At 45.5% G+C, this 14533-nt stretch overlaps 1 protein-coding gene across 1 annotated transcript; it reads right to left on the reverse strand.

The window, feature by feature from the left end:
- Positions 1-206: 206 nt before the first annotated feature.
- Positions 207-14194, reverse strand: LOC126106252 (keratin, type I cytoskeletal 9-like). Its single transcript, XM_049912478.1, has 2 exons — positions 14180-14194; positions 207-1106 (listed from the first exon to the last, which is right to left on the reverse strand). The coding sequence occupies exons 1-2, from the start codon at positions 14192-14194 to the stop codon at positions 207-209; spliced, it is 915 nt and encodes a 304-aa protein (XP_049768435.1).
- Positions 14195-14533: the final 339 nt, after the last annotated feature.

The raw sequence follows: 14533 nt of genomic DNA on the forward strand, positions 1-14533 counted from the left end.
TTTTACTGTGCTAATCTATCGTAAGAAAACACAGACTTTGATGCAGGAAGAATTGGTGTCTGATTATGTACAGGTGCAAAAGATGAAGTGAGAGGAGATGTTTAGCTTTGCAGTGATAAATGGTGTGCCTTTACTGAAGGAGTGAAGCGATGTGCTGGCGAATGGTGGTGCTGGTACTGCTCGATGACTACGCCGGACTGGATACTCTAGTGGATGCCGTGGCCGTACCCGTATCCAGAACTGAGACCACCGTAGCTGCCACCGTAGCTGCCGCCGTACCCGTAGCCTCCGCCGTATCCGATGGAGCCCCCGTACCTGCCGCCGTAGAGACCGCCTCCGTATCCTCCGCCGAGGGACAGGCCGCCGCCGTAGCCGCCTCCCAGGCCGCCGCCGTAGCCGCCTCCCAGGCCGCCGCCGTAGCCTCCTCCCAGGCCGCTACCTACAGCGACGACCGGGGTGGCGACTGGGACGGCCACGGGCTGAGGCACACTGACTGGGACGGGCTGGGGAACGGGCACGGGTACGGGCTGGGGCACAGTCACGGGCACGGGCTGGGGCACGGAGACGGGCACGGGGTGGGGGACCTTGACGGGTACGGGACGCGGGACGGCTACCGGGTAGGGTCGGGGCACGGATACCGGGACGGGCACGGGGTGGGGCACCGGGACGGGTCGGGGCACCGAGACGGGGTACGGCTGGGGCACGGGCACGGGTACGGCACGCGTGACGGTGACCGGCTGGGGCACGGGGACGGGCACGGGGACCGCCTGGTTCACGGTGGTCACCGCGACGGCACCGCCGCCGATGCCTCCTCCCAGACCTCCTCCCAGGCCTCCTCCGAAGCCTCCGAGACCGCCTCCCAGGCCACCGAGACCGCCTCCGTAGCCGATACCGCCTCCGTAGCCGATACCGCCTCCGTAACCTAGGCCGCCGCCATAGCCGTATCCGCCGCCGTAGCCTCCGTAGCTGCCGAGGCCGTAGCCCCCGTAGCTGCCCAGTCCCAGAATGCCGCGCTTCTCTTTGGCCGTCGACGACTGGGCGGCACTGTCAGCGGTAGGTTGTTGGGTCTCCGCTGCCACCAGCGCCACCACCGCCAGCAGGCACACCTGTGGAGACAGAGGTCGTCTGGGTCAGGTATATGTGGTCGCATTTTCGCCTGCTTTCTTTTCTGTCGTACTGATATACATTATTGAACAAGTACGTGTTGTAATGTTGATGCATTAAGTTGTTCTGAAAGTGGTGCTGATATTCAAGGCAATAAAAACGGGTTAAAAGCCGTCAGCTGTCTGGGGAAGTTAACATTGCATTACTGAGTAACTGTTTCACCAGGTATCCGGTCTAGCTTACCAAATTTCCAACCAGACTAACATTAATTATAATCTTTTAATAGTCATCTTATGACAACTGGTGATTATATATATATATATATACAATACTGTTTTGTAAGCCACCTCCTTTGTTGATGGACTACATTTTCTAAGAAGTCTCCCAATGAATCTCAACGTGGCTCCCGCCTTACCAACAATTAATTTTATATGATCATTCCACTTCAAATCGCTCCGCACGCATACTCCCAGATATTTTACAGAAGTAACTGCTACCAGTGTTTGTTCCGCTATCATATAATCATACAATAAAGGATCCTTCTTTCTATGTATCCGCAATACACTACATTTGTCTATGTTAAGGGTCAGTTGCCACTCCCTGCACCAAGTGCCTATCCGCTGCCAATCTTCCTGCATTTCGCTACAATTTTCTAATGCTGCAACTTCTCTGTATACTACAGCATCATCCGCGAAAAGCCGCATGGATCTTCCGACACTATCTACTAGGTCATTTATATATATTGTGAAAAGCAATGGTCCCATAACACTCCCCTGTGGCAACGCCAGAGGTTATTTTAACGTCTGTAGACTCTCTCCATTGAGAACAACATGCTGTGTTCTGTTTGCTAAAAGCTCTTCAATGCAGCCACACAGCTGGTCTGATATTCCGTCGGCTCTTACTTTGTTTATCAGGCGACCCAATGAACATGTCATTTACCTCCATTACTGCATGCAGAACGCTGGACTTACACCTCTCTTTACCGCCCATCATCGATTCGACAGCTCGACTATGAAAATCTTTCGACTGTAGTTGCTCGTAAGAGAACAACGCTTTCTGCCAGCTGAGACCCAGCGAGATACTGTCGGTGAGGTAAGTCCCTGACGGTGAGCCAGAGGTGCAATTACAATAATCTGTTCTGCAGACACGCGACGCGTAATTTCGCCACGTTTTCCCGTCTGCGCCATTGCTGAGTCAAGTGCGCGCTCCAAACCGCTCGCGCAGTGAAAAGCCGCGGCGAAGGATTCTTTTGAGGTCCGCGTTTACATACTTCCCAGGCGCTGTCAGTGAACTGGTTCGAACACTCAAGGCGCCGGGGGAGAAACTAGACGCTTGCTTTGAAAGTCGACTTCAACACAGCGGTGGGCGCTGTTTGTCGGACAGCACTCCCTAACAGGGCCCGCAGTGTCGTGTTTCGTGACGCAGTGTTCTGTCCACAGATACAAACGGCGTTGTTTGCTTCTGCACCCGGTGTTTTAGGGGAACACGCTTGACAAGAATATTTTCCATCAGCTTACGTGTGAAATTAAAAAGCTGGCTTGCTAAACACTCGTTCAACCAATCCTAAATGTGTAGTGGCATTCATATAGAATAAGTCTAAAGAGGGTCCTTATCGATGTTACTTTTATGAAAATATTATGATTCAATATTTGTTAATTAACATTTGTACACTATAAAAGTATAGAATTTAAACCAAAAACTTTCTTTGCTGGTAGCGAGACTCGAATGACCGGCTCTACGATCATAAGATTTCCACGTTAGGCACTTTTGTCTAGAAGGTTTTTTTTGTTGAAGTTTCTTTTGTGATGGAAGCAACATTACCGTTTTTTTGAAGAAAGGCGCGTATTTCTCATAACAACTGTTAATTTATTGTAGTTTGTAGTGTTGCGTAGTCACGTACGTCCAGAAATTCTCTTCACCTCTGTCCCTTTTCGATGGCATCTAAGTATTCAAAAAGTTAACTACATTTTCCTTCATGTTTGGTTAATGTCCTTTATCTAGACGTAAGTTCTTTGGATACTTGCTAGTTTGTTTCCTGTGGGACAATCATATACTGTCTGCACTAACCGCGAAAAAAATGGTTTTCTTCAGTGTTAATAACATAGCCTGTGGTGCACAATGACCATTCTGAGAGATAAATCGATTTTTATCTTGAGTTTGTTGAAATTTTTCTGTTGACATCGTGATACCGCATTTCCCTTACGACAAGTAATGTACCTCGTGTCTTTTAGTCCTTTCCTAGCTCGCGTGCTGCAAACTGCTTACGTCCTCCTCCACATTTCAGAGACGCTAGCGTGCAGACGAAGAGTTTACGAAGATACGTTTATTAGCAAAAGAAGCTCACATGGTCTACCAAACTCCACGCCTTGTAACACACCTTTTGGTACACCCTTCATAGTAGCGTTGACACAGCACACAGGTCTCAAACTTTGCGAAGGAAAGGAATGGAGCATAGGAAAAATCTTTCAAATTGGGTGGCTGGACCTGTCCTTCCGGGTTTCACAGCCATTCTTGCCATAGGACTTCACTTGACGTTACTAACAGCACTGCGGTAGATGTCGTTCTCCATGATTTCTGGAAGGAACTCAGTACGAAATTTTTGTTGCAGCAGTGTCCAGTGGCACCATAACGATCTACCACAGTGGCACCGAAATGTCGATGACCATAGTCCAGCACAATCGTACAGTCCTAAGTGTTGTAGATACGCATTTACAATTGAGAAGTGGTCCCGATCTACGCATTTGGCAGTGCGAATTTCATGAATGCTTGTACTCTAACTCAAGTACGTCCATTTCAGTGAATTATAATATACAATAACTAGAACGTGGCTCCACTGGCGAAAGCACGCAGTAATGAAAACAAAATAATGTGTTATTTTAATGTATCCAACTACAGCAGCCTGATAACCTGTCCATTCATTCATTCGTTAATCATTCGCACACTGCGTTCTGTAAATCCCATCATCAAGGAGAGCCTTCGGGGATGTGGAAGAAGTCGAGTTATGCATCAACATGCAGAAGAAACCCCACTGGCTATTAGTCGACCACAGTCTTAATGAGCCCGTGTGTAAGGGCGCTTTGGTCGACTTATTGTCATCATATTCTACGACGACGTGCGAACCAATTGATAGTATATGCACAACTGACCTGAAGGCATTCAAGTTGCGATGCATTTTTCCTCGTCACCACTGTACATGGTTACTGCTACATCACTGTGTGTTACCCACAACTGCCACGGGAGACCTAGTGCCATAATATCGTCGTCGGGCTATACCTCTGCCTAAAATACTAACAACAAATTAAGACTGGAGCTAATTCACTTAGACTGCTAGTTACACGAATGAATACAAGATTTTTATTTCACGTGTGTGCATGTTAGGGGGAAATAGTTGCATTGAAAAATGCCACTCCTCCTTCTCATATGCTACTCAGCTGTTGTTTTTTTTTATCTAAAACTTCAAGCAAAGCAGTCAGAAATCTATATATGATGGCAACATCGAGATACGATCAGTACAAAAGTTGAGCTGTGCAGAATTGAAATCGCTAGTCCAAAAAAATTATTCGTTCTAGAAAGAGTGCCTAATAAAGTGATACTTTCTTTTTGAATATCTGGGAAGTTTTCGGTTTTCTGACTGACTTCTATCGGAAAACAAGCATATAAAGTTCCGCTGTCTACCGTAGGTGAAACTACACAGTCTGTATAGAAACCGTTTTTACTTATACGACTTTCGTGAATTTTGGATGAATTCTACCGTTCACTATATATAGGTGGTTCAGCTGCCCCTGTCGATTGGTTTTATGCAACCCGCAACGTCTTCAAATACCACGCGCAGATCTTTCATATTCTCTAGCCCGTTACATGCAAACTACTAGCCCTACACAAAAAAAAAACAAATAACGCTAAGGAAAATAGGTCCACAAACAGAAGGTTTGCACGATACGACGTATGCACACGTGCAGCGATGCTAATGTAACAGCACTCTTAATGTCTGTGTGGACGATGTTCCTTGTGAAGAAACGATGCGTATGGAACTATTGCAGAATGAGTGCTGAAATGATGCTGTGTGCGTCCTAATTAGTCCAGCATTGTCTTAGCGGTAATCTGGAGACAGCACAGTACTCCAAGATTTCTCACTTACTAATTGTTCTTGAAATTTCGTAAGCAAACTTACGGGGGATAATCTGTCTCCAAATGTCGACCTGTTCAGTTTCTTCACAATTTCCCTATCGCTCTCCCATCCGTCCAACAAACCTGTCATCAATGGTTCCCTTATTTGTATACCACTTACATCGGAACCTTACTATCCTACGATTTGTTTCATGTTGACAGGGTCTGAAGCTGAGTACCTGGACATGCATTTTCATACGTTTGTTGGCACAGTACACTCTCACGGTAGCCATCTGCCAACCGCCACGCCACGCCTTCTGATACACGCCACCTGCCAGCCGTAGTGACCGAGCGGTTCTAGGCGCTACAGTCTGGAACCGCGAGACCGCTACGGTCGCAGGTTCGAATCCTGCCTCGGGAATGGGTGTGTGTGATGTCCTTAGGTTAGTTAGGTTTAAGTAGTTCTAGGGGACTGATGACCTCAGAGGTTAAGTCCCATAGTGCTCAGAGACATTTTTTGGTACGCTACCTTCTGACTCTCGCGGGTGGAACTAAGTTGCAGAGTAGCAGCTAGCAAATATCTTGAACTGAGAAGACAGAAACGCGTTCATGGACGGCGTGTTGACGGGTAAGGAAAAGACCGGACTGTGAAAGGTGAACGGTAGGTGTGTGACGGTTACATGGGGGGTGTTTCCTGAAACTAGCGACGCGCCGAGTATAGTTGAAACGAGCGAAACTTGGGAGAAGACAAAGAGAATAATACGGAGCAGGGTAGAGAGCTTTCTCCGGAGCGGGCGTGGTCGCAGCGAAAGCGGCCCTGCGTTCCGCACCAGATGCAGGTCTGGGGACCAGCTCAGAGCGTGTTAATCACAGGAAGGCGGCGGCCGGTGTAAGCCGCCTGCTGTCTGCATTCTACGAGCCGCGCCGGCCGCTCAAACAGGTTCCGGGGCAGCTCGGAACACGGAACACGCGCCGCTAACCTCCTTCCTCTCAGATTCCTTCTCTAGTGGCTGGGCGCGGGCACTTCCTTGAACCTTCCACTGGAGCTACAGCCGTGACCGTAATTGATCTCTCTCTGTCTTTCATGTGTGTAGCAAAATCTGGATAAAAGCCCTAATCTCAGTGGTTTCGGAGATAGAGTACATTTAATGTACATTGTTTTAGGGATAGTGGCATGCTCTATGTATCCTACATGTCTTACCGACTCAACCTCTTTGATATTTTATTCCAGCCCGACCCACCTCGTTGCCTTAAACCTCTTTGCTTGGGATGTCTTTCTGCCATAGGAATAGGAGTGGACACAGCACTGATCCCTGTGGAACCCCGTTTCTGGTTTCTCGTCACCCAATTCTTCTAAAAAAATGGTTCAAAAGGCTCTGAGCACTATGGAACATCTTAGGGCATAAGCCCCCTAGAACTTAGAACTACTTAAACGTAACTAACCTAAGGACATCACACACACCCATGCCCGAGGCAGGATTCGAACCTGCGACCGTAGCAGTCTCGCGGTTCCGGACTGCAGCGTCAGAACCGCTAGACCACTGCGGCCGGCCCAATTCTTCTACCCTTCCAACTAATTTTGAATAATTCTGCACAAATTTGTACATTCTGTTCGTTAAGTATTACTCAAGTCAGTTGTGAGCAAAGTCTTCTGTTCCATAAATAACAACGTATATTTATCCTCTAGTTCAGAGCCGGCTGTACTGGCCTAGAGGTTGTAGGCGCTACAGTCTGGAACTGCGCAACCGCTACGGTCGCAGGTTCGAATCCTGCCTCGGGCATGGATGTGTGTGATGTCCTTAGGTTAGTTAGGTTTAAGTAGTTCTAAGTTCTAGGGGACTGATGACCTCATAAGTTAAGTCTCATAGTGCTCAGAGCCATTTGAACCTAGCTCAGAAACCATTCGGAATTTGGAGTTTTTGCTTCAAGTGAGCATACCTCTCACACCTGTGTCCGACCCCGTTTGCTGAGTGGTCAGCGCGGCGGGATGCCGCGCCAAGGGGCCCGTGTTCGATTCCCGGCTGGGCCAGGAGATTTTTTGCCGCTCAGGGACTGGGTGTTGTGTTGTCCTCAGCATCGTTTCATCCCCATCTCGGACGCGCAAGTCGCCCAATGTGGCGTCGAATGCATTAAGTACTTGCTCTCGTCGGCAGCACTTTCCCGAATAAGTAACTCCCGGCACACAATGCCGTACGCTCATCTCCATTTCTCATTTCTGTGAATACTGACAATTCTTCATTGCACGCCCTGTATATATACCGGGTGGTTACGGAGTGGAACTATTCACAGAGATCCAGTGTGGACTGTAATTATAGTACGGCACCGAAACTGATAGATATTCTAATGCGTTAGTGCGGAATGAATTTACGCTACAACAAATTAGTTCTAAATTTGGCCACCAGCCCAAATCTGGCGCTGTAAATGCAAAGTATATAATATATATATTAACAGCAGCCTCAGTTGCAATGTTTACTTAGATTTAGCTAGGTTTCAGTTGGGATAGCCCAACCTTCTTCAGAATAAAAGGAGCAACGGTTTGTCCATAATGTACAACGTCGAAAACTAAAAACTATAATACAGTAATACATCGTCATATTGCAATAACTTATCTGGGAAACTGCCTCGGCCCCACTTCGCAACCGCAGCACGGAAGCAACGGATGTTGTACTGGAACTGGCTATAGCCAGCTTTTCACGGACTATTCTCTTACCAGCTGAGCTATCGGGGCCCAATTTACAATCTGCTCTCACGGCTTTAAAGGTGCAAGCAAGATTCAAAACAATTCACACACTCCACTGCAGCGTCAAAGACTCATTCTGATTCTTATCTGCCCACATATTATTCTAAAGTTCTGTCGCCCTGACAGCAGTAGCTTGATCAGGACCGACAGAGCGCCGTGTCACCCTTGGCGAATGGTTTCGTTTGGATGCGGCATGGATGGAAGTGCCGTTAGCAAAACGCTCTACGCTCTCCCGCCCATTGTCGGCTATCTGACTCTTGGTACCGCTACTTCTCATTCAACTATATGTTCAATCGACATAACGAGTCTGAGTGAACTCCTTTCCAGCCATCTCACTGAAGGAGAAACCCTCCACATGGCAGTCATCTACTATGACCACTCAGCTAAGGAGGCGGATATATTTTATTATATTGCTGAATATTTACTTAAAATTCGATTCGCGTAGTAAGTGGTCCATATAAGTGTCACAATATTTCTTCACTCAAATCCTTAAGTAAATGAAGAAAGTAGACGAAGTATTTTTTTTTCTTCCTTAGTCAGTTTGACGTGTTAACGCGGTGAGTCATAAACTCCGCATCTCCTTATTTTTAGGTTTGCTTATTAGCTGGTGTGTGTATTTGCAATTTTTAAAATCCAATGTTCTTGGAAGAGAAGTAAAATCGACGGTCCTATGAATACGAATTGATTGCCGTATCTGACCTAAACGACAGAACTGAAGCGTTCATTTACAAAGTTTCTACAATTTTGATTTACGTGATCAAAGACAAATATGTGAATCAACTTCGTTCGTTAAGCTGTGAAGCGAGTGATCTGTACTATTGTGTCTTCAGGAACGATCTGGGCTATCAGCTAGAATCAAAATTTTCAAATGTGTGTGAAGTCTTACGGGACTTAACTGCTAAGGTCATCAGTCCCTAACCCTACTTAACCTAAATTATCCTAAGGACAAACACACACACCCATGCCCGAGTGAGGACTCGAACCTCCTCCGGGACCAGCCGCACAGTCCATGACTGCAGCGCCTGAGACAGCTCGGCTAATCCCACGCTGCTTAGGATCAATAAACAGAGAAGATACAAAGAAGAACAGCGCATTCCGTTACAGGTCCATTTAGCAAGCGCGAAAGCGTCATAGAAGTGCCCAGCAAACTCCAGTAGCCGACGACGTAGAAGAGTCGTTCTGCACCACGGTGTGGTTTCCTGTTAAAGTTTCGACTTTGCCTTTCTGGAGGAGTCAACCGATATTATTGCTTGCTCCAACGTAAATCTCCCGGAAGGACCGCCAAGGTAAAATTAGAGAGATTGAAGTTCACACTCAGGCTTACCAACAACCGATCTTCCCGCGAATCAGTAAATGGGGAAGTAATGGTGGTGCACGAAGTACCCCACCACCACACACCATAAGGTGGCTTGTGGGATATAGATGTAGATGCGGAATATCGATTGTTTCGTCAGATCCGTGCACACGAAAAATTACAGCGCTTTATAGCTACACATGTAGATTACACGAAGGATATTTTCGTAGACAGAGACCTGGTTTAGCAGGACTCTGTAATTCAATGGAACGTGTCTGTTATCGCAGTACCGTTTCTGCGTCTACATTCAAATATTAAGCCTTCAGTTCACTGCGTGGCAGAGAGTATTTCGTACCAATACGAGCCACTTATTGGGCTATTTCGTTCGCATAGGGAGCGACAGTAAAATGCTTGTATATAAGCCCCTGAACGCACTCCAGTCTTTCTTGTTTTCATGATCTCTACGTGAAACATAAAATGATAGCAACAAAATTATCGCACCCACTTCCTCGACTATGTGGTCACGAAATTTACCCAATGGGCTTTTTTATTTGTGCCAACCAACCCAACAGGGTTTAGCGAAAACTATGTCCACATCTGCGTTGTCTGATCTGTGTTACTCATACGATATATAAAATGGAACTACGCTCCGTTCATGAGTAGCAACTTATCTGACACATACAGTTCTAGCTCACGGTGTCAGATTTCACTCGCGGTTTGGTTCCCTGCACTGCAAAAGCCGCCATTGGATGGTGACGAATTTCTCAAGAAACAGCGTATGGCTCAATGAGCGATAGCGCAAGTCTTTCAATTGGAATCCACATCGGCGACTTGCGTGTTCCTAGTCCATCCCAGTTATCCAACCGGGACAGGGGACCTGTAGTTTAACATGGAATCTGAACGAAGTCTCGTTCCGGGTTACTCCTTATATCGTTGAGAGGTGAAGGCTATACTAAAGGCAGACTGAGAACTTCCGTGATACGACCCGGATTCGATTCCGCGACCTATCGTTCTCAGGTACACGCTTTAACACACTACGCCACAAGGACCAAAAATTTCACAATGATAATAACGGTTAGTAGCTATTCACGTTTTATCAAACATGAGGCCATCGCATAGATACACGATTCTTCTGTCGAGATATCTTGGCAAATAAATTGTCTTTGCCGGAATGATGCTGCTGGCGACTAAGCGGGAAAATGCAGAGCTGCTAATCGAGGGTCCAAAAAAATGGCTCTGAGCACTATGGGACTTAACTTCTAAGGTCATCAGTCCCCTATAACTTAGAACTACTTCAACCTAACTAACCTAAGGACAAAACATACATCCATGCCCGAGGCAGGATTCGAACCTGCGACCGTAGCGGTCGCGCGGTTCCAGACTGCAGCGCCTAGAACCGCTCGGCCACCCAGGCCGGCCGCTAATCAAGGGGTTCTGCGGTGTATTCCAAATCTAAACAACGCGAATGCAATAACTGAACAGTACCGAAGGGAGAGAGAGCAGTGGTTAGAAAAATTGGATTCCCGTTTTAGAGAACCTGGATTCAAACACCCCTCTGGCCACCCAGATTTAGGAGTCGTCTCGGTTTTCATTAACTTATTAAAGGAAAAAAATGGTTCAAATGGCTCTGAGCACTATGGGACTTAACATCTGAGGTCATCAGTCCCCTAGAACTTAGAACTAATTAAACCTAACTAACCTAAGGACCTCACACACATCCATGCCCGAGACGGGATTCGAACCTGCGACCGTAGCGGTCGCGCTGCTCCAGACTGAAGCGCCTAGAACCGCTCGGCCACATCGGCCGGCTATTAAAGGAAATAGCAGAACTGTTTCCTCTGAATGAACAAACTGCATTGGGCATTACCTCTGCTTCGTTTGCTCACGAAACGTGCATCTGCTGTATTGGTGAAAATCTTTCGCGTTTACATTTACATACATGACACAAGGTATTTGATGAATAACTCAAAGTGCGGGAATCGCATGGATTATCAAGAAAAAATAAGTTTCATGAAACTCTGGCAGATCACGTGGCAAGTTAGAATTTAATTGCAGGACACACGTCTAGAGGGATTGTCAACTTCGTCTCCTCCATAACAGTTTATTTCCCATCACGGTTACTTGTAAATTAAAAGATATTGGTTTCCATTCCACCAACATAGGCATCTTCAGATCTGTGGCCACCACAAGGTAATACTTATATATCTAATAAATACAAAGTATCAATCCATATGTGAAAGCATCTCATCCGTGCAGAAGATGGAAGTTTTTCGGTCAAACGAAGGTGATAGAATGAATATTATGTCGGATGAAAGGCTCAAAAAGTCCCTCTAGTCCTTGGAAACGGAATTGTATGTCCGAAACCACGTATCGCTTACACAGAAAGTGCAAGTATTACTAGGAAAAATATCCCCAATCTTGTAAGCCACAATCTCGGTCAGTCCATGACGAAATGTCTGCTTTTCTGCTCTTAGATTGTAGTAATAAAATCATGGACTGTGGAAAAACCGGGAAACAAGAGAAAGATGTAGTGCTATGAAACCATGTTGATAATCAGGTGGATTGATTCTACAAGAATTGAGAAAGATCTCCGGGGAATCGATTAGGAAAGGAATATGTGCATTACACTGATGTTACAGAATGATAGAGCATCTGTTCAATGAAAAACTTCCGTGGTGTTGGACGGAGCTCTTGAGGGAAAACACTGTAGGGAAAGAGACCGATTGGAACATGTTCAACAGGTAATTGAAGACGTAGGATGGATGTGCTAATATGATGAGGTTGACAGAGTCATGGTGGCTAGCATCAAACCATTATGAAGACTCGTGAATCAAAAAATTAAAAAAATAAAATTTAAGAAATCTTGAATATTGTGCTATCACAAAATATATGCACCAAAATTGTTCGTAAACGTCTGTACAGTTCTAGAAACCCCTTTGGACTTAAACAGAAAAATACAGAGTGTGAGCTTTTACTGTTTCTAAAGTACCACAACGGTGTAGGGGAAATGGAGACGAACAGTTAGATCAGCACACATGCTGTCTATCAAGACGGGAAACAGTATAACATCGGCCAAAAAAAGCTATTTAAAGCTATGGCGCACGCGCACTGCGGAAAATATTGAATACCTCGTACGTGTCCAACTTTCGTTAACATTACCAATCTAACCCTTGACATGGGTGTAACGGAAGACAAAATCATTTTCGTGGAGGAACAGCGGTCTTGCTAAAAGTACTTTAAAAATGGATTACAAACAGTCTCGACCGCAAAAACATTTATTCTGTTTCGGTCAGTATTTGACCATCCTCAGACGCTCATACCACGATAGTAGACAGTGGCGGTGAATGAAGCGGGCGTTGTTACCATCGAAATGTTTTTGCGGTCGATACTGTTTGTAATTCATTTCAAAGTACTTGCGAACATATTACGCAAAAACAAATTATATTTAAGATCCGATGTAAGTCTAACCCTTACAAGCACAGTAGTCTAGCAGTAAGAAGGGCAGAGAAACAAACTGATATTATTGTTAATTTTATGCTGTAAAAATCCAAAAAACTGTGAAGTAAAATTTATACAAATTCCGCTTTTACAGTTTGTAGGTGCTCCACGAAGCCTGTGGCGCAAAAGGACAAAAGTATGTTCCAAAATCTCACGCCTCGCACATGCGCTATAATTTAGGGGGCTTTTGTAGGCCAATTTAAGGTTTATAAGCGAATTTTCCGCCATTTTCAAGCGCAAGGTGAAATGTCATAAAATATATTTGACTTTGCCCTTTAAAATGGCTATGAAAGCCGAAACTACGATTGTGTAAAATAAGTCTATAGTATTTTACAGTCAAATGGTGGAAATTTCATTTTGGAAAATCTACATGACTTTGGTCCCAATGAAGGAAATGTCAGTTTGTTTATCAAATAAAAATGACCGAACAGCCCCATGTTTTCAGAAGTTGTTACTTAATTACCAACCCAGTTTCGGCAGCTCATTAACGTCATCTTCGGGTTCCTATGCGCTCCATGTATAGCGAATCAGGTACATCGATACAAACCTAACTGCAGCCATCGATACCTGGGTACTGTGAATTTTTTTGTGCCGTGTGTACTTCGAAAACATGACAACAACTGAATCTTCGAAAAACACGCTCCACAAGAAACTGCCGGTATCCAGGTATTGATGGTTCCGGTTATGCGTACATTAATGTATCTGACTCTGTACAGGGGCCTAAAGATGCTATTAATGATATGTCGAAACTGGTCGTGGTAATAAATTAACAACTTCTGAGAACGTGCGGATGCTTGGTGATTGTTTCTTTGGTAAACATCAGACCTGCCGCTGTCCCGTATCCAAGACGGATCAACAGAAACCATTTTGTGGTTGTTTCGCGGCTTGAAAGTCCACAAGTCACATATCAAATCCACTTGCCCCACACTACTGTAGTATGTTCCAAATGGTTACCATTTACACCCTACATTGTGACTGAGAGTGACATATTAATAGCAAATGAATAACGATGAGGCATTATTTTCTAAGATTTCACATCGTCACATTTGCGGAACACGCGATATAAATTTTCAGTATACATTTTTTTTGTCCTAATTCCAAATGTGTACATGCTGTCCGCTTTCCATATTAAAATATATTTACCGAGACTAACTTCTTAAGAAACGTATAAGAACATTATCATTAATGTTTTAAACCTGTAGATCGCCTGTAAGTTACAGCCACCGACAACCTATTGACGAAATATCTGTCAATATGTCATTTCTTACTTCGTTTTTTGACTGTACTAATAAATTGCCCAGTATTGTGGCCCTACAATATGTCTGTCAAAATTGTCCGTATTGCTCTGCTGTACTACCGATACGACTATGTAGGATAATTAGTTTGATGACTCGGATGGAGACTGATGCTTCGTGTAGCGTGTCCGTAACACTCACCAAGACAGTCCTCATGTTGGCGCTTAAGCTGGTTGATCCCACGAGAACTGTCGGTTCACTGATGCCTGTACGGAGTGGCACACAGCCTTTTATACTCCCAGCTGCGACAAGGGAACAGCCACACACTTCCCTTCGCCCCTGGCTACTTCATCCGTCCCCCTTCCCCTCCTCTGTCCCCTTCACACAACACCAATCCCTTGCCCAAGTCCTCAGTCACACCATCCCTTTCCCTGCAGCTAGAAACTAGTTACCACGCGCGCGGCAAAACTCGTCCTCGCGGTGAAAATAAGACTGACAGGTGACTTGTGCGTGCGTGTGTGTGTGTGTGTGTGTGTGTGTGTGTGTCTGGGTAAT

The sequence above is a fragment of the Schistocerca cancellata genome, chromosome 10 (assembly GCF_023864275.1).
Source record: "Schistocerca cancellata isolate TAMUIC-IGC-003103 chromosome 10, iqSchCanc2.1, whole genome shotgun sequence".
NCBI classification, from domain to species: domain Eukaryota; kingdom Metazoa; phylum Arthropoda; class Insecta; order Orthoptera; family Acrididae; genus Schistocerca; species Schistocerca cancellata.